This window comes from Scyliorhinus canicula, chromosome 13 (genome assembly GCF_902713615.1).
Source record: "Scyliorhinus canicula chromosome 13, sScyCan1.1, whole genome shotgun sequence".
Taxonomy (NCBI): Eukaryota; Metazoa; Chordata; class Chondrichthyes; order Carcharhiniformes; family Scyliorhinidae; genus Scyliorhinus; species Scyliorhinus canicula.
Genome location: NC_052158.1, coordinates 18,164,370 through 18,190,754, shown reverse-complemented (window position 1 = coordinate 18,190,754; position 26,385 = coordinate 18,164,370). Strand labels below are relative to the sequence as shown.

At 48.8% G+C, this 26,385-nt stretch overlaps 1 protein-coding gene across 1 annotated transcript in view; it reads right to left on the bottom strand.

The window, feature by feature from the left end:
* The window catches only part of LOC119976501, a 188,831-nt gene that overhangs the window by 145,890 nt on the left and 16,556 nt on the right, over positions 1–26,385 (bottom strand). Inside the window, exons 9-10 of the mRNA XM_038817045.1 lie at positions 25,065–25,298; positions 24,252–24,274 (exon numbers count right to left, since the gene is read on the bottom strand). Coding sequence (XP_038672973.1) covers positions 24,252–24,274; positions 25,065–25,298 — 257 coding nt within the window. The remainder of the gene's footprint in view (positions 1–24,251; positions 24,275–25,064; positions 25,299–26,385) is intronic.

The following is a 26,385-nucleotide window of genomic DNA, read 5'->3' as shown; positions in this document are numbered from 1 at the left end:
GAATAGCGGGGGTCGTAACCTTTTACGGCCACGCTAGTCCGACGCCCTCCCGCTATTCTCCCCCCCCCCACGCCCGACTCCCGACACGAATCGCTGCCGCCGTTTTTTTTACGGCGAGCAGCGAGTCTCAGCTGGCCGATGGGCCGAATTCCAAGCCCTTTACGGCCGTTTGAACGAACGGCAAACACACCTGGTCTGGCCGTTCGTAAAAACGGCTGTAAAGTCCCGATCTGGGGAACCATGGCACCGATTGGCACGGCTGTACCACGGCCGTGCCAAGGGTGCCATGGGCCCGCGATCGGTGCCCACTGATCGCGGGCAGTGATCCGATTCCCGCGCACTCTTTGTCCTTCTGCCGCCCCGCTGTATCACTTCGCGGGGCAGCTGAGGGCATTCCGGCCTGCGCATGCGCGGGTTTCGCGCAAATGCGCGATGACGTCATCCGCGCATGCGCGGGTTGGAGTCTTCCAATCCGCATGCGCGGCTGACGTCATGCGACGCCTCAGCCGTCGCAAACTCTGGCAAGCGGGCTTAACGAAATTTGTTAAGCCCGCGATGCCGGAGTTCACGGCCGTGGCATACTAGCCCCGACCAGGGACCAGAATCGGTTCCCGGTCGGGGAGGGGGAGGCTGGCGTCAAACCCGCCCGTTTTTGACGCCAGCCTTACGATTTCTCCCTGTTTGGGAGAATCGCGCCCCAAGATTTCAGTTAGAAAATAACTTTTATTTTTTCATTTCATTCCCTCGCGGAGCTCATCTTGTCCATCAGACCCACCTCCTGTCCCCTCCATCCTATTCCCAAAAACTACTGATCTCCCAACCTCCCCTCCTGGTCCCCATGTTAGCTGGGATTGTAAACTGTTTCATCTCTTCAGGTGTTGCCTCTCTCTGTCATTTAAATCTACATCTTCACCCCTCTCCCCAAAAAACCCATCCGTACAAACTTTCCCTCCTCATTATTCTCGGTCTGTCTGCAGCCTTTCACACGGTCGATCACGCCATCCTCCTCACCGCCTTTCCACTGTTGTCCAGCTGGGCGTGCTGCACTCACCTGCTCCCATTCTTATCCCTATAACCGTAGCTCCATCACCCCTGCAATAATGGACCTTAACCTGTCCTCAGCAGAACTCCATCTGCAGCAGTGTAAACATCTCCAGTTCCCAGCCCAGCTCTCTCGGAGTCCAATCATCAATCAGTGCCGTGGTTACGCTGTGTATAGGAATCAAACTGAGATTATCTCACCTCATTTCCCATTGGACCCTGACTGACAGCACAAAGTGACAATCATCCAACCAATCAGACTGAGGCCTAATCCAAACCCAGAGGTTAAAGGTCAGGGTGCCCGCCCTCAGTCTCTGGAATGTTTCACTGGGCAAGACAAAGAGATTTTGTACCTTGAGGAACTCTGGGGCCTCTTGTACCTCCAGCCTCGATTTAAGATCTCTTATTGCTGCTTCAAGAGAAGAGATTTCCTCCATGGTTTTGGTTAAATTGTTCTCCATTTCCTCGAATATTTTATTGCTTTTGCTCTCCAACTCTGCTTTCATCAGCTCCTCCTTCTCAAACAGGAACTTGTGCATCTTTCCAAATTGACTGTTGATTTCATTTCTCAGTTTGTCAACTTCAGCCTGGAACAGATTGAATACAGAACGGAATAAACAATGTTTATAATCCCAGTGTCCCTGGTCTCTGTCCACTGGGATATAGGGATAAAAATTTATATCCAGCAAGGATAACAAATAATAACAGCTAACTGCCGGCTGAACAGTTTGATGGAATGTTGGCTATGTGGGAGTGAGTTACAAACAAACATTGTAAAGTGATTCCAGTGGTTAATTATGAAATAATAGACATCAAGGGCTGAGTCACAAAGTGGAATCGAATTGAGGAATTCAGAATGGATACCTGGGAGTGAGTTACAGACTGGATTCTAATCGAAGGGTTCAGATGGTTTATATATAGAATAATGGATCCCTGGGAGTGAGTTACAGACTGGAATCTAATCGAGGGGTTCAGATGGTTTATATATAGAAACATGGATTCCTGGGAGTGAGTTACAGACTGGAATATAATCGAGGGGTTCAGATGGTTTATATATAGAATAATAGATCCCCGGGAATGAGTTAAAGACAAGATTTATTGCATCAATCGATAGGATTGGCTTGAGAGAGAAAATGATACATTTTCACATTGTTATAATAATCTGCAATTTACAGACGCTCCCTTATATTGCAGTTCAGGGAACAGCCCGCAGTGTACTTTGGAGCAGCAGCATTTTATTCAGTAAAACTCTCTCTCTGTCTGTGTGAGGAGCTCACTTACTCTCAATAACAAACACAGGGAAGTTTACACAAAGCCTAAAGGACATTCTCCTACCTTCATGTGGAAAATCCCATCCTCTCGTTCTCTTTTACTGTGAAGACTGAGGTCCATTTGCTTCTGCAGAGTTTCCAATGATGTTTCTAACTTGTTCTGAGACAAAAAGGACACAAATGGGTTTGTCAAAGGAAGCAATCATTGTCACCTTCTGGAGGAGTTTGCTGTTTTTAATAGTGTGAGGCCAGTGAGGTAGAGAAGGAGATATTCTCAGGATTGATTACACTCAATAAACAAAGTAGAAGCTGTGGGTTAATTCTGTTTATTGCAATTATCCTCCTCCAGGTTAATTCCCCTCCTCAATCAATCTTCTACTCGCTCCAACCCTCTCCTCTTTCAACATCCCTCTCCCCTTCCCTATCCCTGTCTTTCCCGCCCTCTCTTCCCCTCCCCACATTCTACAAACTCTCTCTCCCTCTGTGACTTACACCCTGTCCCTCTTCCCCATCTACCTGTACCAGGAGCAGTGATCCAGTACCTTGTATATCTGGGCTGCCTCCTTTATTGGGATCACACTGTGCGTCTTATGAGCGCTGGACATCCCACACACCACACAGACCGCTTTGTGTTCATCTTCACAGAAGTGTTTCAGCTTCTCCTCGTGTTCCTGACAGTAAAACTCCTCCTGTGGCTGTGTGACCTTCACCTTCACCTCTCTGAACTTCTCCACGACGTTACTCAGGGTCCGAGCGGGCCTGACGTTCCTCTGGGTGAAGACCTGTCGACACTGGGGGCAGGAAACATCTCCCGGGACCTTCTGCCAACTCTGGGAGATGCAGGAGCTGCAGAAATGATGTCCACATTCCAGAGACACCGGGTGGGTGAATATCTCCAGACAGATGGGACAGGTTAGTTCCTGTGTGAGATCTGGAGATGCCATCTCAGTGCCCAGAGTCTCTCTCTCCTTCCCTGTTCCAGCTCTTTCACTGTCAATTCCTGTTCAGCTCTGCACTTCCTGGATTTCACTTCACGTGATCAGTGACACACTCAGTGTCAGCAACTTTGGAATTAAATTAAAACTGACCACTTTATTGTGTCTGGAGCCTTTCTCACTTTTATAAAGTCAGATTTATAACATTATTGCTCTTCTCTTTCTACAAACCCAACCCTTGAAAACTCTCTCCCCCCTTTCCCCACCTCCCTCAACTCCCCCGTGTGAGGAACTCAGCAATGGCTTTCTTAGTTACAATCCAGACCATCCTTACAGCTGTTTCTGTTACTAACCTCCTGCCCCCCAACCCACTGACCAAACATCCCCCCTTCACCCCCACATCTTTCTCTAGTTTCTCTCCTCACCCTCTCCCCAAGTCCTTTCCAAATCCATCTGATCCCTGAGCCCCTCCTTATCCTCTCTCCGCCCTGTCACCATCTGACCCTCATTCTGACAAAAAACATCTTTTTGAACATGTCCACCCCCATCTCCAACCTCCCCCTTGTTCTCCAAATTCCTGGAGAGTCTCCCTCTCTCCCTCCCAAATCCGGGCCCATCTTTTCCCCCCTCAATCCTGCCGGAACCTCTCTGAGCTGCTTCTGGACAGGAAGATGGAAAGTTGCTGCAGAGTTTCTGTAACTGGAGTGAACAGGAACAATGGTGTGTTGGAGCTGCTCATTTCTCAGATGCTGCACATTCTCTGCCTGTGGGGAGAAGCGTCTCGAAGAACAGATTCAGTCTCAAATATTGTTGTCTGATTGACGCTGCTGTCGAGTCCCTTTGGCTGTTTTCCTGCATTGAAGGCGCTATATAAATGTAACTTGTTGCCTCTGAGTGAATCAAAGTGTTTGTGCTGGAAACTGTCCTGAGGGAAGTCTCCAGTCCCAGTCAGAGACCCTGACACACACAGACACACACAGACCAAGACCCTGACACACACACACACCCTCACACACATGCAAACACAGACCCTGACACACACACACACACACACCCTAGCTGTGCAGAGCTTCCATTTACTGCAGAGTGATGAAGGGACAGGCTGTGTCAGTCACTCGATCACATTTACACATCAGGAGCTGGGACATTGACTGCCCAATAACATCTTTAAATTCCTGTTCAGCTCCTGCTCCATCCACTTGTTAATCTTCTGTTAGTTTGAACAAATCGTGAAGCTGATTCTGCTGTTGCCTCACCCACAGTTTGTGACCATCTCACAAGACATGTTACTGAGACAGTGATGCTCATTAATAGGATATTCGACTGGGGTGGCAGCACTCAATGGGAGACAGTGAATCAGCCTCTTGTTGAACACTCTGGACAATATCCCTTTCCATTGACTCCCACTGGGAGTCACTGTGAGTGTAAATGCTGCCATCCAGCCCAGACTTTAAAATGTTGCTTCACCTGAAACAAGGGCCTCGTATCCATCCCCAAACCCAGTCAGAGTGAGTCCAGCACTGAACTGGTGGCAAGGACACACTCCCTCTATTTTACCCCAGTCCCCTGCTCTGTTCCCAGTGAACGGCAGTGACCTCCTCATTCTAATCCCACTCTGGGTAAAGATGTTTCTCCTGAATTCCCGATTGGATTTCTCAGTAACTCCCATATCGGAGGGGATTCTGATCCCCAAACGGTGGGGATCGTCGGTGGCCACGTTTGAGGAATTGTTCATCACGAGGGGAAAGCGGGGGGGGGGGGGGGGGGGGGGGGGGGTGAGAGTGTAAAATGGAAATATTTGTACAGATTGTAACATTTTGTGCTGGGGGAATGTTCCCCAGGTTGCGTGTTTTTGTATTATTGAATTTATTTGGAATAAAATACATTAAAATAAACAGTCTCTGCTTCATGGATACACAAATCCTTCCGTCTCCCAATATTTACAAGTCTCTCAACTTTTAAAAATATCCGAGAGCCTCATGTCAAAGTGGATAAGTTTGCAAAATGTGTTGGGTATTGAGCCCCTCTAGCCTGTTGCACCATTCAGTTAGCTCACAGCTGATCTGTACCTGAGCCACATTTACTCACCTTGGTTTTATAACCTTTGTGTGAAGAAGCGCTTCCCGAAAACCCCCCCTTGATCTCTCTCATCCTGACCCACACTTTCCCCATGTTGGCTTGAAGGGCTTTACATGGAGCAGCACCGCCATCTGCTGGCAGTACTTTGAATGACCACTTGCACCGTCAGCTGCCTTTCAGTTGGAGACTTTTGAGTGAGGCCATCAATATAATAGTAATAATCTTGATTATTGTCGCAAACCGGCTTCCATTAACACTGCAATGAAGTTACTGTGAAAAGACACTAGTCGCCACATTCCGGTGCCTGTTCGGGTACACAGAGGAAGAATTCAGAATGTCCAAATTACCTAACAGCACATCTTTCGGGACTTGTGGGAGGAAACCGGAGCGCCCGGAGGAAACCCACGAAGATACAGGGAGAATATGCAGACTCCACACAGACAGTGGTGCAAGCAGGGAATTGCACCTGGAACCCTGGAACTGTGTAGTAACAGTGCTAACCACTGTGTTGCCATGCTGCTTACTATTCTATATATAAACCATCTGAACCCCTCGATTAGATTCCAGTCTGTAACTCACTCCCAGGTATCCATTATTCTATATATAAACCATCTGAACCCCTCGATTAGATTCCAGTCTGTAACTCACTCCCAGATATCCATTATTCTATATATAAACCATCTGAACCCCTCGATTAGATTCCAGTCTGTAACTCACTCCCAGGCATCCGTTAATCTATATATAAACCATCTGAACCCCTCGATTAAATTCCACTCTGTAACTCACTCCCAGATATCCATTATTCTATATATAAACCATCTGAACCCCTCAATTAGATGCGTCTGTAACTCATCCGCGCACAAGAGGTCAAATTCACCCCGCCCAGCGCCTCATTCCCCATTCCCCTATCTACCCCGAACCACACCTCCCATTTCTCCTCAATCCTCACCATGTGCATTCCCCCTGCTCCCCCAATCCTACCCTCCTCCTCCATGTCCGGAAGCAGCAGCCGTTCCAATAGGGCGACTTCGGCAGGCTGGGGAACCCTTTCCACACCTTCCGTGCAAAGCCCCTCACTTGGAAATACCTAAAATCACTCCCCCCTCGGGAACTCTACCCTCTCCCGCAGCTCTTCCAGACTGGCGAACCTCTCCTCCAAATATAAATCCCTGGCCCTCATCAACCCCACCTCTCTCCACCTCCTGTACATGCCATCCATCTCCCCCGGTTTGAATCCGTGGTTCACACACAACAGTATTAGCACCGACATCCCCTCCATCCTAAAGTGTTTCCTCAGCTGGTTCCACACCCTAACCGTGGACTGTACAACCCGGGCTCTCCGTATATCTCCTCGGTGACAACGGTAGTGCCACCGTTACCATGGCCCTGAAGCTGGATCCCCTACAGGACTCCTCCTCCATCCTAACCCATTCCGGCCTCTCTCCCTCCCACTATCACCTCACTTTCTCCACATTCACCACCCAATAATAGTACAGCAGGTTCGGTAACGCCAAGTCCCCTTTCTCTCCCTGCCTCTGTATCAGGGCCCACTTCACCCTTGGCACCTTCCCCGCCCAAATAAACTCCCAAATTACATTGACCAAACTCCGGAAGTAGGCCTTCGGAATAAAAATCGGGAGCATCTGAAATACAAATAAAAACCTTGGTAAGACATTCACCTTAACCACTTGGACCCTTCCTGCCAGCATCAGGCGCTGTGTATCCCACATCCTAAAGTCCTCCTTTATCTCCTCCACCAACTTTGTTAAGTTCCACTTATGCATTGTCGCCTACACCCCTGTCACCTGGACCCCCAGATACCTAAACCTATCCCCACCTACCCTAAATGGCAACACCCCGAAATACACTGAAACAGAGAAAGGTAACAAGCAGAGACAGTGAACAATTAGGGAGGTTAATGGTATCTTAGCCTTTATTACAATGGGGCTGAAGTATAAGAGAATAAGTCTTGCTGCAATGTAACAGGGATTGAGTGTGGACACAGCTGGAGGACTGTGGACAGTTTCAGTCTCCTTACCTGAGGAAACATATACTTACCTTAGAGGGATCAATGAAGGTTCACGGAATTGATTCTTGGGATGAAAGGGTTTCCGATATGAGGAGGGATTGAGTTGGATGGCTCTATATTCTTTGAAGTTTGGAAGAATAAGAGATGATCTTATTGAAACATATACAATTCTCAGAGATCCTGACAGGGTAGATGCTGAAACTGGTCTAGAACGAGGGGGTCACAGAATCAGGATAAGGGGTCGTCCATTTCAGACTGAGATGAGGAGAAACTCCTTCCCTCAGAGAGAGTTGTGAATCTTTGGAATTCTCTCCCTCGGCGAGATGTCAGTGAGTATATTCAACACAGCGATCGATATATTCCTGAGTACAAAGGGAATGAAGGGATAGGATGGGAAAGTGGAGTCGATGTTGATGGTCAGACAGGATCTTCCCGAATGGTCACATGTCCTACTCTGGAACCTATTCTGATATTCTCATTCCTGATACCACCACCTGGAGGTTCCCTTCCAGTCACTCACCATCCTGACTTGGAAACATATTGGCTGTTCCTTCACTGTCGCTGGGTCAAATCCTGGAACTCCCTCCCTAACAGCACAGTGGGTGTACCTACACCAGTTTCTCAAGGGCAATTAGGGATGGGCAACGAGGTCTCAGCCAGCGACACCCACATCCCATACAGGAGTGAAAAAACATTCTTTTTTTTAAATAAATGTTTTCATTGGGTTTTTGAACAAGGTATAATTACCGTTATGTGCACAGAATAAGAAACATATATCTATATATACACACATATTTAGAAGAGAAGGGCACACCCCAACATAAAATACAATAAAATATGAAATAGACTAACTGCTGGGGTACTGTGCACCAGCTCGACAGCGGCAGCTCTGTGCATCTGGCAGAATTATTTACACCACGTAAGTACGCGACTGTTTGCGGTGGGGGGGGGGGGGGGGGGGGGGCACTGGGGGGGGGGGGGCAAATATACATTTGGGTGCCGGGGAGAGTGTGCGACACCTGGCTGGGTCGCGTGCCGCTGTCGCCCGCCTCTCCCGGACGGATCTCGCCGCCGTCCCCCGCTCGCCTCCGCTGCTCCTCCCGACCTCCATCCCCAACCTCCTTGTTCCCCGCTCCTGGAGATGTCAAGCACGTTTTGGCACCGCCATGCCTTCCTTCCAGCTCCCGTTTCCCTGCCCCCAGCCCCATCCCGCTGGTTCTCCTCTCCTGTCCCCCCTCCCTCCCCGGTTCGCCCCTCCCTTCTCAGGTTCAGCTGTCCCCCCCCCCCCCCCCTGTGGTTCGCCTTTCTTTCCTCAGGTCTAGCCCCCCCCCCCCCCCCCCTCCCAACCTCCCTCCCTCCCAGTCCCTCTCTCCCTTTCATGCCTTGGCTACCCTTCCCTGATTCTTGACTAATTTCCGCTGATTCTTGACTACCTGGCTATTCTTCCTCTTGTTCGTTGGCCACAAACAGGTCCTGGAACAGTCGTGTGAATGGCTCCCACGTTCTGTGGAAGCCGTCGTCTGACCCTCGGATGGAGAATTTGATTTTCTCCATTTGGAGCGATACCGAGAGGTCGGACAGCCAGTCTGCAGCTCTGGGCGGTGCTGCTGACCGCCAGCCAAACAGGATTCGACAGCGGGCGATCAGGGAGGCAAAGGCAAGGGCGTCCGTCCTCCTCCCCAGGAATAGATCTGGTTGGCCGAGACCCCGAAGACCGCCACTATCGGGCATGGCTCCACCCTCACCCCCACCACTTTGGCCATAGCCTTGAAGAAGGCTGTCCAGTACTCCACCAGTCTGGGGCAAGACCAGAACATGTGGGCATGGTTGGCCGGGCCTACTTGGCACCGTTCACATCTATCCTCCACCACCGGGAAGAACCTACTCATACGGGTTCTTGTTAGGTGGGCTCTATGTACCACTTTTAGCTGTGTCAGGCTGAGCCTTGCGCATGTGGAGGTGGAGTTGACCCTATGCAGTGCTTCGCTCCAGAGTCCCCACCCTATCTCCATCCCCAGGTCGTCCTCCCATTTCTTTCTTGTTGTGTCCAGTACGGTGTCGGCCCTTTCTGTCAGTCGGTCGTACATGTCACTACAGTTCCCTTTATCTAGGATACTTGCGTCCAGTAGGTCTTCCAGTAGTGTCTGTCGTGGCGGTTGTGGGTACATCCTTGTCTCCTTTCGTATGAAGTTTTTGAGCTGCAGATACCGTAGCTTGTTCCCCCTGGCTAGCCAAAATTTCTCTGTCAGTTCGTCCAGTGTTGCGACCCTGCCATCCGTGTATAGGTCCCTGACTGTCAGTGTCCCTCCGTCCTGCCTCCACCTTTTGAAGGTGGCGTCAGTCAGTGCTGGTGTGAACCTATGGTTGTTGCAGATGGGAGCTTTGTCAGAAATTGGTCAGGCCAAATTGCTGCCGCAGTTGGTTCCAGGATTGGAGGGTGGCTGTCACCACTGGGCTGCTGGAATGTTTTTTGGGTGGGGATGGGAGTGCTGCCGTGGCGAGGGCCCGGAGGGAGGTCCCCACACAGGAGGCCTCCTCCACGCGCACCCACTCGGCCTCTGGCTCCTGTATCCATCCCCTTACTCGCTCGGCTGTTGCCGCCCAGTGGTAGAATTGTAGGTTTGGGAGTGCATTTTGTTTTTTGTAGGACCTTCTTTGGGATCCTAGCATTTTTACCCCCCCCATACAAACGCCATGATAAGTTTGTCCAGCGCTTTGAAAAAGGCCTTGGGGATGTAGACCGGAATGGATCTAAACAGGAAGAGGAACCTGGGCAGGACGTTCATTTTGATCGTCTGGACTCTCCCCGCGAGGGAGAGCGGGAGTGTGTTCCATCTTTGCAGGTCCTTTTTTACTTCCTCCGTCAGGCTGGTGAGGTTCCAATTGTGGATCCCTTTCCAGTCATGGGTTATTTGGATCCCCAGTTGGCGGAATTTGTGTTGGGCTTGTTTAAACAGCAGTCCCGTTAGTGCTGCGCCCCCCCCCCCCCCCCCCCCCCCCCCCACTTGCGGTGTCTGCGTTTAGCAGTGAGATGGGTCTGCATCACCCACATTCCGTTGGGTCTTTGTCTTTCTCAGGTATCAGTGAGATTGAGGCCTGTGCTAACGTGGGTGGCAGTGTGCCCCTAGCTAGCGAGTCTGTGAACATCTCCCGCAGGTGCGGGGCCAACGCTGTCGCAAATTTTTTGTAGAAGTCCGCCGGGAATCCGTCCGGTCCCGGCGCCTTCCCCGTCTGCATGGAGCTTATGCTGTCCATGATCTCTCCCAGTGCTAGTGGTGCTTCCAGGCCCCATTTTCTGCCCTCCCCCACGACTGGAATGTCCAGTCCATCAAGGAACCGTTTCATCCCAGACTCCCCCCTTGGGGGCTCTGAGGTGTACAGCTCTTGGCAGAAGGCCTTGAAGGTTTTGTTAATCTTTTCTGGTTCCATTTCCAACGTGCCTCCGGTACCCACGATTTTTGCAATTTCTCTGGTGGCTGCCTGCTTTCTCAGCTGGTGTGCCAACAGGCGGCTGGCTTTGTCTCCGTGTTCGTACAGGGTCCCATGCGCCTGGCGGAGTTGGTGCACTGCTTTCCTGGTGGAGAGCAGGTCACAGTTCCTTTGTAGTTCCTTCCTCTCTGCCAGGAGCTCTACGGTCAGGGCCTCGGAGTATTTACAGTCTACCTCCAGTATGGAGTCGACCAGCTTCTGCCCAGCCACCCTTTCCTCACTATCTCTTTGTGCTTTGAAAGCGATGATTTCCCCTCAATACGGCCTTTAGCGCTTCCCAGAACGTGGAGGGCGAGACCTCCCTGTTTTGGTTGTTCTCCGTGTACTCTGCTATAACCTGCACTATCCTTTCACTGAAGGCCTTGTTAGCTAGTAAGGCACCGTCCAACATCCATGTGGGGCGCTGGGCCTTTCCCGTCTCTAGCCGCACGTCCATGTAATGCGGAGCGTCGTCTGATATCACAATTGCGGAGTATTCCACTTTGTCTAACTCTGGAAGCACCGATTTCCCCACCACAAAGAAGTCAATTCTGGTGTATACGTTGTGTACTGGGGAGAAGAAGGAGAATTCCTTCTCCCCTGGGTGGGCGAACCTCCAGGAGTCCACCGCTCCCATCTGCTCCATAAAGTGACTGAGTTCCCTTGCCATGCTTGAGGTTTTCCCCGTTTTGGGGTTTGATCTGTCTGTCTTTGGGTCCTGTACAGTTAAAGTCCCCCCCCATGATTAGTCAATGCGTTGCTATGTCTGGGATTTCTGCCATGGTCTTTTTGATGAAACTCGTGTCGTCCTAGTTGGGCGCGTACACGTTGACTAGTACCACCGGTGCCCCATCCAGGGCCCCGCTGACCATGGCGTACTGTCCCCCCGGGTCTGTTACCGTCCTTGTCGCCCTAAACATTGTCCTCTTGCCGATCAAGATCGCCACCCCCCTGGCCCTTGTCCCATAGCAGGAATGGTAGGTTTGTCCCACCCAGCCCTTTCTTACCCGCAGTTGGTCCTGCTCCCTCAGGTGCGTCTCTTTCAGGAAGACTATGTCGGCCCTCATATTTCTGAGGTGGGTGAGGAATCTGGATCTCTTCACTGGGCTGTTAAGTCCCTTTACCTTCCAGGTGACTATCCTGGTGGGGGGCTTCTGGCCCCTCGCTCCTGTGGGATTAACCATACTTACCTGGTGGACGCGCCCCTGCCCTCCGGGGTTTCCCTTTGTTAGGGGGTCGTCCAGGATGGCCGCTGTTGCTGTTCTCTCCACGCGGTCGGGTCTCTGCGCTCCGGGATTTCCCCCTGTCCCGGGGGCATCTGCCATGGCCGTCCACTATGTGTCCGCCACGCGGGTAGTCCCCTGCAATCTGGGGGCCCCCTTCGCCCACAGACCGTACTGGGTGGGTGCTTGCAGCGGTTCCTTGTTTCGGGCCCTTGGTTGCGGCACTTTGTTGTCCTGTTCCTTTTCTAACCTCCTTTATCCCTCCTTCCCAGTATCCCCCCCCCCCAGTCTCTCGCTCCCTGTGTACCGCCCCCCTCCCCCCCTTTATACAACTCCTCTCTGGTGGGCTTGTTTTGGATGTGAGAGGAGAGTGTAAAAAGAGAGAAAGTAATATATTCCCCCCTCCCCCCTCTCTCCCTGTTTTCTTTTGGGCTTTGTTTGGGGGGGGGGGGGGTGGGTCGTTCCCCGCTGCTCCGTTTGGGCTGCCGCACGTCGCTCCTCCCCGCCCTCCGTTCTGCCGGCTGGGCCCCACTTCGGTCGTGGCCGCTGCCGCTCCTGGCCTGCGTTCTGAAAAAACATTCTTTCTGCTCATTCACTGAATCAATAATCATCACACCAGGTGTCAGTCCCGTCTTCAAATAAAATATTTATTCAAGGGAAGAAACAAAATACAGATTCACAATGAATTGTTTGATACCTGGCCACAGTTGCCACAATTCAGGAGGGCTTCTGGTGTGCACCATGGAGTAAGTGGTCACACACAAGGCAGCTCCTGCCCAAGGTTACAGAAAAGAGCTCTTTTTTAATCAACACGGGGTGGAATTTTGATGAAAAGGCGTAGGTGAATGTTGGAGGAGTACTTTCCCCCAGGAATGTTTCTTGGTTACCAGACCCACAGAAACAGTGAAAGATTTGGCTGAAGCTGCAGCAAAGACAAAAGCCTCTTCCAGCATGCAGGCGGGTGAAGGGCCAGCTTAAAGGCCTCAAGCTGACTTGAGGGCCTTTATGAAAGCTGAATTCTAGCAGCAGAGGGAACAACTGTGAAAAGATCTCACCAAGGCCATTGAAGAAGCGGTGATGGCTGACTTCCCGGTGACGGCGGGTGGGAGCCAGCCGCATGTTGGAGGGCTCCCGTTCGGGAACGGCATTGTTGGGAATTGTGGCCCGGTCCTAGGGGCAGCGAAGGCGGTGAAGGCCAGGAGAAAGCACAGGGAAGGGATATGTCGAGGGCCAGTAAGAAAACGGCTGTGAAAACAGCTGAAAGTTCGTCTGGGAGTAGAAAGGTCACCGCGGGGTCACCAAGGAAAATGGAGGCTGGAGCACCGGGGAGGCCGCATTGCTTACGGCTGAAGAAATAACTAAGGTAATGGCTGTGGAATTCGAAAGTCAGTTTACAAAATACATAGAGACATTGAGGAAGATGAGGGAGGTTTTGAGTGTGCTGGTGGAGGAGAAGGTTTCCCAGGTGACGACGGCATTGGCGAGCGCAGTGTTGGAGGTGCGGGAGCAAGGGGAGGTGCATAAGGAAGTGGAGGAGACTTTATTGCAGCATGGTGATCAACTATGTCGATGGGGAAGGAGATGCGGAAGGTGTGGAGATTAATAAGGATCTGCGAGGAAAAATGGAAGACCTGGAAAACAGATCCAGGCGACAGAATTTGTGGATTGTGGGGCTGCCCGAAGGAGTTGAAGGGCCGAGGCCGACTGAGTATTTTGCTGCGATGCTGGCAAAACTATTGGGGGAGGGGGAGGATCCCTCCCGATATGAACTGGATTGAGCTCATCGGTCGTGGAGGCCTGTACCAAAGGCAATTGAGCCACCAAGGGTAGTGAATCTGTGCTTCCGTAGGTACAGTGTGAAGGAGAAGGTCCTGTGCTGGGCCAAGCAGAAGCGGGTGGTGCAGTGGGCTGGAGCTGGTATACGTGTATACCAGGACTTTACGGTGGAGCTGGCGAGGAGGCGGGCTGCTTTCAACCTGGTGAAGAGGACACTGTACATCAGCAAGGTGCAGTGCGGCATTGTATATCCAGCGAAGCTGAGGGTTACTTACAAGCTTAAGGACTTTTATTTTGGAATGGCGGAAGCAGCGGAGGAGTTTGCGAAGGCAGAAGGAATGTGGCAGAACTGAGAATTTGAGAAATGGCCATGCGCCGATGTAACCTCATGACTGTATTTTCTTTCTTTTTGTTTGTATGTTTCACTGCGTGCGGGTGTGTGGGCTAAAGGAGCCATTGGTGTACATATTTGGACAAGGGAAGTGATGGGACTTTCACTCGAAGTGAGGGCTCTTTGGGATGTAGGTGGATATGCGGGGTTTGTGTGCGAAAAGGGGATTTTTGGGCTTTCCTAGGGTCGGGCAAGGGGGAAAGGGACCCGGGTGGGGGCCTCCAAAGTGGCTGGTCTAAGCCGGCCAGTGAACGGGAGTGAGGTGGAGGGAGGGGCTGCGGCCATCGGAGCCTGGCAGAACAGGGTCCGAGTGGTCTAGCCGGGGGTGGAAAGGGGGGGGAAGGAACCGAGGTTGAGGGGAGGAGTTTTACAAGGGGCAGTGGGGGGGGGGGGGGGGGTGGATTACAACTCTTGGGTATCATGTGGGGTTTTACAAGGGGTAGTGGGGGGGGGGAGGAGGAGTTGGGATGGGGGGGGGTGGGTTACAACTCTTGGGTATCATGTGCGGCACTCTTTCAGAGGTTGGACGGCATTGAGTGGGGGGGGGGGGGGGGAGGGGGGTGCACTCCATGGTGCCCATGGGCGGTCCCGGACTCCTTTTTCTTTTTCACCTTTGTTTTTTGTTACCACCGTGGGAGGGTTTATTTTATTGGATGCATATATTGACAGGTGGGCCGTTGTTTGGGGTGGTGGGAGGATGGGATCGTTGTTATTGTTAAGGGGATTGAGTTTGTATTTTTACCGTTTACTGTCTGTGGGTGGGTTGTAAATTTTGAAGGAAAATATGAAAATAGAGAATAAAAACACTTATCTAATAAAAAACACAATTCAGGAGATTTTGCTTCATTCTATACCAGCCCAGTGTTTATGGGTCACATTAGATTGAGATCGGGACAGTGGTGGAGAATCTGAGTTAAATTTACAGAATAAACAATACAGAAACACAATCGCCCCCTGACAGCACACAGCAGAGAATCAGGACAACATGAGCTGTTCAGACAGTGAATCAGGCTTCTCACTAAAACTCCGACCTCCCAAAACATCTCCCACTGTGTTACCCAGAGAGCAGTGTGAGTGGCTCAGAGTTATTACCAGAGTCATTACGACAGGGATTAAAGATGGGATAGAGTTTCTCGGTGAATGTATCAGTGAAGGTGTACAGGTGAGACATGTCCTCAGCATCGTAAAATGACACCTGTCCTCCCTCATAATCCAGGTAAATTCCCAACTTCCGGGGTTTCACTTTCAGCTGCGAGATGGCATCCGGGATTTTCAATGATTTGCAGTCAGGACACCGGGCGATGACCCAGAATCCATTCTCAGGTGAACGTGTGATGTCTGCTTTCCTGTTGACAGACTCTCTGCAGACACCCACAATCCAGTAAGGTTTGTTTCCAAGACCCACCTCCCAGTAGTGTCTCCCTGATGTGAAACTCTGGGAACTCAACACATAGACATATTGATCAAATCTTCCCGGATGTTCAGGGAGATCTTGCTTCTCATTTCCGGCCCTCACACTAGTCAGATCCTGGGAAATGATGAGTCGGTTGTTTGCTGTCTCAGGATCCAGGGTGAGAGATGCTGGAACTGGAAGACAACATGATTGGGAAGCTGTTACTGTGAGAAAAACAGGAGTGAATGACGAGACGTGTACAGACGGTGATGGGACATCACCACTTTCCTCAGCCCAGGAACTGTGGAAGCTCAGGCACAGAGTGTCTGAAGAAATTTCTCCCCATTCCCTCAGCTCCATTCACCCAGCTCAGATCAGCATCAATTTACTGAGAATAAAGATCTCTCTTCAGTACAAGACCTTGGTTAAGACAAGTTGTAGGGAGTCAGTCACCACCCTGAACTCAATCTACTGGAATCTGACACTGGTTGTCCCCTGTTGATAATTTCAGCCCCCCCAGTGCTCACTGATCCTCATCAGCTTCGAACCCAGCAATGCCTCGAACCTAAAATTCTCACTGCCCACACTCCATCTCTGTCACCTCCTCCAGTCCTACACCCCCCTCCGAGATCTCAGTCAGGACAAGGGGGTGGGGTCTCCCCCTCCAGCCCCCCTCCGAGATCTCAGCCAGGACAAGGGAGTGAGCTCTCTTCCTCCAGCCCTACACCCCCCTCTGAGATATCAGTCAGGACAAGGGGGTGATCTCTCCTCCTCCTCTTCAAACTCCAGCCACTGGATCATTGCTCTCCAGCTGAGAAGGTGTAAAGTCTCAGCTGAAAGAGGCTCCTCCAACACTGCAGCACTTCCTCAGTACTGAGCTGGGATTGTCAGTCTGGACTTCCTGCTCCAGATTCTGGAATGGGACAGAAATCTACAGCTTTCTGACTCAGTGATGGGATAACACGGACAACAGCTACATTCCCACTGGGAATTCCATTCACACTCGGAAGGAGTGATCCCAGTAGAAAATTCACATCTAAATGACGGAGAAGTTACTTCAGTTCTCTCAATACAACGGTTTTGTTCTGTAATCTCCTCGTATGTTCCCTGGTCTCCATGGCAACATGGGCCCTAACAGACAGAAACAGAGAAAATGTACAGAATAACGAGGATAGCAGCAACAGGTCCTCAAGGGTCATAATCTCCGGATTACTGCCCGAGCCACGTGCCAATTGGCATAGGGACAAGAAAATTAGGGAAGTAAACACGTGGCTAAGGGATTGGTGTGGGAAAGAGGGATTCCACTTCATGGGACATTGGTATCAGTTTTGGAACCGGGGGGATCTGTACCGTTGGGACGGTCTCCACCTGAACCGATCTGGAACCAGTGTTCTAGCAAAGAGGATAAATAGGGTGGTCAGTAGGACTTTAAACTTCTGAGTTGGGGGGAAGGGAAAATGAAAGCGACAGGGAGCATGGAGTTAAATGGCAAGATACGCAGGAGGATAACATGTAGGCAGGTGGATTTAAGCTTGATGCAGACTAGGAATTCAACAAAAAGGAAGGATAACTTTGGACATCTTAGGACTTCCAATATCTGTAATGATAAGAAAGTTAGCATTAAGGTACTTTACCTGAATGCTCGTAGCATTTGTAACAAAGTAGACAAACTAATGGCACAGATCATCGTGAATGATTATGATGTGGTAGGCATCACAGAGACATGGCTGCAGGGGGTTCAGGACTGGCAGTTAAACATCCAAGGATATACAACCTATCGAAAAGACAGAGAGGTGGGCCGAGGGGGTGGGGTTGCCTTGTTAGTTAAGAACAAAATTAAATCTATGGCACTAAACGACATAGGGTCGGATGATGTGGAGTCTGTGTGGGTAGAATTGAGGAACCACAAAGGCAAAAAAACCATAATGGGAGTTATGTACAGACCTCCTAACAGTGGTCAGGACCAGGGGCGCAACATGTACCGGGAAATAGAAAAGGCATGTCTGAAAGACAAGGTCACGGTGATCATGGGGAACTTCAATATGCAGGTGGATTGGGTAAATAACGTAGCCAGTGGATCCAAAGAAAAGGAATTCATGGAATGCTTACAAGATGGCTTTTTGGAACAGCTTGTCATGGAGCCCACAAGGGAGCAGGCTATTCTGGAACTAGTGCTATGTAATGAACCAAACTTTATAAAAGATATTAAAGTAAGGGAACACTTAGGAAGCAGCGATCATAATATGGTTGAGTTCAGTCTGCAGTTTGAAAGAGAGAAGGCAAAATCGGATGTAATGGTGTTACAGTTAAATAAAGGTAATTACGAGGGCATGAGAGAGGAACTGGCGAAAATCGACTGGAAGCAGACCCTAGTGGGGAAGACAGCAGAGCAAAAATGGCAGGAGTTTGTATGCATAATTGAGGACACTGTACAGAGGTTCATCCCCAAGAAAAGAAAGATTATCCGGGGAGGGATTAGACAGCCATGGCTGACAAAGGAGGTCAGGAAATGTATCAAAGAAAAAGAGAGATCCTATAAAGTGGCCTAAAGCACTGGGAAATCAGAAGATTGGGAAGGCTACAAAAACAAACAGAGGTTAACAAAGAGATAATAAGGAAGGAGAGGATCAAATATGAAGGCAGGCTAGCCAGTAATATAAGAAATGATAGTAAAAGTTTCTTTCAATACATAAGAAACAAACGACAGGCCAAAGTAGACATTGGGCCAATTCAAACTGATTCCGGAAGGCTGGTGATGAGAGACGAGGAAATGGCTGGAGAACTTAATAAGTACTTTGCGTCTGTCTTCACAGTGGAAGACATGAGTAATATCCCAAAAATTAGAGAGGGTCAGGGGGCTGAGTTGAGTATGGTTGCCATTACAAAAGAGATGGTGCTAAAAAAGTTAAAAGGTCTTAAAATTGACAAATCTCCTGGCCCCGATGGGCTACACCCTAGAGTTCTGAGAGAGGTGGCTGAAGAAATAGCGGAAGCGTTGGTTGAGATCTTTCAAAATTCACTGGAGTCAGGGAAAGTCCCGGACGATTGGAAGATCGCTGTTGTAACCCCCTTGTTCAAGAAAGGATCAAATAGAAAATTATAGGCCAATTAGCCTAACCTCGGTTGTTGGTAAAATTCTAGAATCGATCGTTAAGGATGAGATTTCTAAATTCTTGGAAGAGCAGGGTCGGATTAGAACAAATCAACATTGATTTAGTAAGGGATGGTCGTGCCTGACGAACCTGTTAGAATTCTTTGAGGAGGTGACAAGTAGGTTAGACCAGGGAAACCCAGTGGATGTGGTCTATCTGGATTTCCAAAAGGCCTTTGATAAGGTGCCACACAGGAGGCTGCTGAGTAAGGTGAGGGCCCATGGTGTTCGAGGTGAGCTACTGGCATGGGTTGAGGATTGGCTGTCTGACAGAAGGCAGAGAGTTGGGATAAAAGGTTCTTTTTCGGAATGGCAGCCGGTGACCAGCGGTGTCCCACAGGGTTCAGTGTTGGGGCCACAGCTGTTCACCATATATATTAATGATCTGGATGAAGGGACTGAGGGCATTCTAGCGAAGTTTGCCGATGATACGAAGTTAGGTGGTCAGGCAGGTAGTGCTGAGGAAGTGGGGAGGCTGCAGAAGGATCTAGACAGTTTGGGAGAGTGGTGCAGGAAATGGCTGATGCAATTCAACGTGAGAAAATGTGAGGTCTTGCACTTTGGAAAAAAGAATCCAAGCATAGACTACTTTCTAAACGGTGAGAAAATTCATAATGGCTTAGAAAGGGTGGACGCAAAGAAACTGTTTCCGTTAGGCGAGGAGACGATGATCCGTGGGCACAGCCTTAGAATTAGAGGGGGTAAATTCAGAACAGAAATGCAGAGACATTTCTTCAGCCAGAGAGTGGTGGGCCTGTGGAATTCATTGCCGCGGAGTGCAGTGGAGGCCGGGACGCTAAATGGCTTCAAGGCAGAGATAGATAAATTCTTGATGTCGCGAGGAATTAAGGGCTACGGGGAAAATGCTGGGAGGTGGAGTTGAAATGCCCATCAGCCATGATTGAATGGCGGAGTGGACTCGATGGGCCGAATGGCCTTACTTCCACTCCTATGTCTTATGGTCTTATGGTCTTAACATAGATATGAAATGGGGTGAATGTGTTGTTGGTTGTTGTCAGACTGGACATAGATTATACATCAGTGTTCACAGGGGTCCGTGTTCGCACCCGACTCTACCTGATGTAAATTAATGATCTAAACCTTGATGTACAGAACATCATTTCACAATTAGCAGTGACAGGACAAGTTGAGAGAGAGTGATTAATAAGAATGCAGTATCTTAGGCTTTATTGACACAGAATAGAGTGACAAAGTTATATCTGTATAAACACTGGTTAATCCTCAACTCTGTTCTGGGCAACACACTTTGAGGGAGGATGTGAGGGCATTAGAGAGAGAGTGCAGGAAACATTCACCACAATGGTTCCTGGCAGGAGGAACTTCAGTTACGGACACAGATTGGAGAAGCTGAGGTGGTTCCCCTGAGAGAAGAGAACCAGAGGACACAGAATTTAAACTGATTGACAAAAGAAGCCACATTAACGTGAGGGAAAACCTTTTCACACAGTGAGTGTTTAGGGTCAGGAATGCACTGTGGTGGAATCAGATTGAATCACTGCTTTCATATGGAATTGAATCATTAACTGAAGAGGAACAATCAATGGCAGGATCAGTCAGAGTCAGCATGGATTTATGAAGGGAAAATCATGCTTGACAAATCTATTGGAATTCTTTGATGATGTAACCAGTACAGTTGACAAGGGGGAGCCAGTCGATGTGGTATATTTGGACTTTCAGAAGGCGTTTGACAAAGTCCTGTATAAGAGATTATTGTGCAAAATTAAAGCGCATGGGATGGGGGAAATGTATTGAGGTGGATAGAAAACTGGTTGGCAGAGAGGAAACCAGAGTAGGAATTAATGGCTTTTCAAATTGGCAGGCAGTAACCAGTGGGGTACCACAGGGATCGGTGCTGGGACCCCAGCTATGATTTGGATGAGGGAACAAAATGTAACATCTCAAAGTTTGCAGATGATACCAAGTTGGGTGGGATGATGAACATAACATAAGAACTAGGAGCAGGAGTAGGCCATCTGGCCCTTTGAGCCTGCTCCGCCATTCAATGAGATCATAGCTAATCAATTGTGGACTCAGCTAAAATTTTGCACCCGAACACCATACCCCTTTATTCTTCAAACTGTGAACTGTGACGAGAATACAGGGATGCTACAGCATGGTCTGGACAGGTTGGGCGAGTGGGCAAACAAATGGCAGATGCAATATAATTTGGATAAGTATGAGGTTATTCACTTTGGAAGCAAAACAGGAAGGCAGATTACTACCTGGATGCTTGTAAATTGGGAGAGGGGAGTGTGCAGAAGGACCTGGATGTCCTTGTGTACCAGTCGCTGAAGGTAAGCATGCTGGAGGTGCAGCAGGCGGTAAAGAAGGCTAATGGTATGTTGGCCTTCATTGCGAGAGGTTTCGAGTATAGAAGCAGGGATGTGTTGCTGCAATTATACAGGGCCTTGGTGAGGCCACACCTGGGAATTGTGTGCAGTTTTGGTCTCCTTCTCTGAGAAACAATGTTCTTGCTGTCGAGGGAGTGCAGCGAAGGTTAACCAGATTATGGAATCAAAAGATTAAGGGAGAAAGCAGGTTTAGGCTATTGAGTTGGATGATCAGCCATGATCGTGATGAATGGTGGAGCAGGCTTGAAGGGCCAAAAGGCCTCCTCCTGCTCCTATCTTCTATGTATCTATATAATCTTCAGAGGTACAGAGATAAGGTGAAGGAATGGCCCTGGGGAGTTGATCGTTCAACAAGCTAGCAGGGACGCAATGGGCCGATTGGTTTCCTCCTGTTTTGTAACCATTCTGGGATTCACAGAAAAAGGCAATTCCAGACCAACCTGATTCGGCTGCAAATTAATTCTCCAGCCCAATCCCGGTTTCCAGTTCCTGCTCCGTAACCCTGTCGGCACCTTTAGTGTTGATCTGATTACTTTATAAATGTGATGAGCGATTCTGCCTCAATCTTCCTTTCCCAGATACAGACCACACCCTGAGTGAAAATAATCCCCTTTTACCCTCCTCCCCCTTACCCTGTATCTACTCTCCCTGATCATGGATCCCGAGGTAATGGAACTCAGGGCTTCCTTTCCACTCAGGACACCCCTAATTTTATACACATCAATTAAATCTCCCCTCAGCCTTCTCGGATCCAATGAAAACAATCCCAATCCATCCAATCATAACTCACAACTCAAGTTCTCTGATCCATCCAACACCCTCATTAATCTCCTCGGTAACCTCTCAAGCACACTGACCAGAAAGATACAAAGTACCCTAGCTGTAGACTAACTAGTGTTTAATAAAGTTCCTACATTATCTCGCTGCTCTTATTTTCTATTCCGTGGTCAGTACAGGAAAATATCCGGTGTGTTATCTGCATCACTTTATCCACCTGTCCGGCATCTGTGGACATAAATTCAAAGCTCCCTCTGTTCCTCCACAACGCTCACTATCTTACCACTTATTGTCTATTCCCTTGCCATATCTTCCCTCTCCCAATACATGAACCTCACACTTCTCTGAACTGAGTTCCATTTACTACAAGACAAAACCCTGAGGAAGAGACAGAAGGTGAAGTCTGCCTAAGTTGGGATTTCCTGTCCTTGGTCACAGAAGGGGACAGAGTGTAGTCATGGTAACTGGTATATGGAGTGAAGGGAAGTGTATGTGTTTTTTAATATTATTTTTTATTAAGGGGCAATTTAGCCTGGCCAATCCACCTCCCCTGCACATCTTTTAGGTTGTGGGGGTGAAACCCACACATACACGGGGAGAATGTGCAAACTCCACAGGGACAGTAACCCAGAGTCGGGATCGAACCTGGGACCTCGGCGCCGTGAGGCAGCAATGCTAACCACTGCGCCATCATGCTGCCCGAGTGTATCAGTGTTGACAACGGGACATGTGGGGACCAATCGGTGCTCAGTGTTGAGGTCTGGCAATGTCCCTTAGACATGTCAAAAGATCATGAAATAAATGTTTTCTTATAACCTGGGGAAATAAAATACCCCAAATTATACAGAGAACAACACCTGGTGTCATCCAGTGTTGGGGGAAAGCAGGAGGGAAAAGGGAGGGATAAACTTAAAACAATCATGATCACCAGAGAAAAAGTATCTGGAAAACTAATGGGATTAAAGACGACTTCTCCCCTGGACCTGATGTCCTGCATCGCAGGATTTTAAAGGAGGGGCTGGAGAGAAAGTGGATTAATTGGTTGTGATATTTCCAAATTCCCGAGATTACTGATCAGTGATGGGGATACAACTATTTATGATCAATATTCCCGATTGGATGAAGAAACAAAATGTACTGTAGCTAAATTTTCTGATGCCACTAAGTGAGGTTGGGAAGTTGTGAGGTGGATACAAAGTGTCTGCGGAGGGATATAGACCGGTTAAGTGAGTGGACTAGGATTTAGCAGATGGAGTATAATGTGGGAAAATGGGAGGTTGTCCACCTTGGCAGGAAGAATAGAAAAGCAGCAAATTATTTCAATAGAAAGAGACAGCAGAATGCTGCAGTACAGAGGGATCTGGGGGACCTTGTACATCAATCACTAAAAGTTAGTGTCCAGGTACAGCAAGGAATGAGGAAAACAAATGGAATGTTGGCCTTTATTGGAAAAGGGATGGAGTGTAAAGTAGGGAAGACTTGCTCCAACTTTACAGGGGATTGGTGAGACTGCAGCTTGAGTACTGTGATCAGATCTGATCTCCTTACATCAGGAGGGAGAGACTCTCATTGGACACAGTTCAGAGAAGGTTCACTGAGCTGATTCCTGGGATGAAGGGATTGCCTTATGGGGAAAGGTTGAGCTGGTTGGTCTGTACTCACTGGAGTTTGGAAGAATAAGAGGTTATCTTATTGAAACATAACATTCTGAGGGGATTCCTTCACCAGGGTAGATGCTGGGAGGATGTTTGATCTCTGGGCCAATCGAGGTGTAGGTGACACAACATAAAATGAAGGGGCCTCTATTGAAGACAGAGATGAGGAGGAATTCCTTCTCGGAGAGGGATATTAGTCTTTGGAATTCTCTACCACAGAGAGCAGCAGAGGCTGGGTCATTGATTCATGACCGAGTTCCATAGACTGTTGATCAACAAGGGGTTAAGGGTCATCTGGGAGGCAGGAAAGTGGAGTAAAGGCCCCAATCAGATCAGACATGATCTGATCAAAAATCAGAGCAGGTTCAATTGGCTGGACAACTCCTGTTCTTATTCCTTCTGATCTTCTGATCATTTCATCAGTGTGTCAAACCTCATTAATCGTGTGGATAACAGCAGGGAGACAGTAATATACAGAGAATGATACCTGGTGAAATCACTGCTCTCATTTCCCTCCACACTTTGATATATTTGAATGGTTCACCAGCGATAGCTACAGGTAACTGAGTGGAGACAGTTCCAGGCTTGTGAAACACCATCTGATTCCTGTAAAAACAGGTCTGGAAATCAGTGTGTGTCAGAGAGACAGCAGTGATCACATCACAAAACTGTTCCTTTATATCTGCTTACCTCATCAACAGGTCTTGAATATCCTGAAGGGAAAGAAACAGAATAGATATGATCGAGTCAGATTAAAGAGTTCTTGTTGGAAATCTCGAGTAGAAATTGAGACACCAAGATTTCAGTAAGAAAATAACTTTTATTTTTTCATTTCATTCCCTCTCGGGGCTCATCTTGTCCATGAGACCCACCTCCTGTCCCCTCCATCCAATTCCCAAAAACTACTGATCTCCCAACCACCCCTCCTGGTCCCCATGTTAGCTGTGATTGTAAATTGTTTCATCTCTTCAGCTGTTGTCCCTCTCTCTCATTTAAATCTACATGTTCACCCCTCTCCCCAAAAAAACCCATCCTTACAAACTTTCCCTCCTCATTATTCTCGGTCTGTCTGCAGCCTTTGACACGGTCGATCACGCCATCCTCCTCCACCGCCTCTCCACTGTTGTCCAGCTGGGCGTTCTACCCTCACCCGCTCCCATTCTTATCTCTCTAACAATAGCTCCATCTCCCCTGCAATAATGCACTTTAACCCATCCTCAGCAGATCTCAGTAGAACTCCATCTGCAGCAGTGTAAACATCTCCAGTTCCCAGCCCAGCTCTCTCTGAGTCCAATCAGCAATCAGTGCCGTGGTTACGCTGTGTATAGGAATCACACTGAGATTATCTCACCTCATTTCCCATTGGACCCTTACTGACAGCACAAAGAGACAATCATCCAACCAATCAGACTGAGGCCTAAACCAAACCCAGAGGTTAAAGGTCAGAGTCCCCGCCCTCAGTCTCTGGAATGTTTCACTGGACAAGACAAAGAGATTTTGTACCTTGAGGAACTCTGGGGCCAGTTGTACCTCCAGCCTCGATTTAAGATCTCTTATTGCTGCTTCAAGAGAAGTGATTTCCTCCATGGTTTTGGTTAAATTGTTCTCCATTTCCTCGAATATTTTATTGCTTTTTCTCTCCAACTCTGCTTTCATCAGCTCCTCCTTCTCAAACAGGAACCTGTGCATCTTTTCAAATTCACTGTTGATTTCATTTCTCAGTCTGTCAACTTCAGCCTGGAACAGATTGAATACAGAACGGAATAAACAATGTTTATTATCCCAGTGTCCCTGGTCTCTGTCCACTGGGATATAGGGATAAAAATTTATATCCAGCAAGGATAACAAATAATAACAGCTAACTGTCTGCTGAACAGTTTGATGGGATATTGGCTATATGGGAGTGAGTTACAAACAAACATTGTAAAGTGATTCCAGTGGTTAATTATGAAATAATAGACATCAAGGGCTGAGTCACTAAGTGGAATCTAATTGAGGAATTCAGAATGGATACCTGGGAGTGAGTTACAGACTGGATTCTAATTGAGGGGTTCAGGTGGTTTATATATAGAATAATGGATACCTGGGAGTGAGTTACAGACTGGAATCTAATCGAGGGGTTCAGTTGGTTTATATATAGAATAATGGATACCTGGGAGTGAGTTACAGACTGGAATCTAATCAAGGGGTTCAGATGCTTTATATATAGAATAATGGATACCTGGGACTGAGTTACAGACTGGAATCTAATCGAAGGGTTCAGATGGTTTATATATAGAATAATGGATACCTGGGACTGAGTTACAGACTGGAATCTAATCGAGGGGTTCAGTTGGTTTATATATACATAGAACATAGAACATAGAACAGTACAGCACAGAACAGGCCCTTCGGCCCTCGATGTTGTGCCGAGCAATGATCACCCTACTCAAACCCACGTATCCACCCTATACCCGTAACCCAACAACCCCCCCCCCCCCTTAACCTTACTTTTAAGGACACTACGGGCAATTTAGCATGGCCAGTCCACCTAACCCGCACGTCTTTGGACTGTGGGAGGAAACCGGAGCACCCGGAGGAAACCCACGCACACACGGGGAGGACGTGCAGACTCCACACAGACAGTGGCCCAGCCGGGAATCGAACCTGGGACCCTGGAGCTGTGAAGCATTTATGCTAACCACCATGCTACCGTGCTGCCCCATGCATACCTGGGTGTGAGTTACAGACTGGAATATAATCGAGGGGTTCAGATGGTTTATATATAGAATAATAGATCTTCGGGAATGAGTTAAAGACAAGATTTATTGCATCAATCGATAGG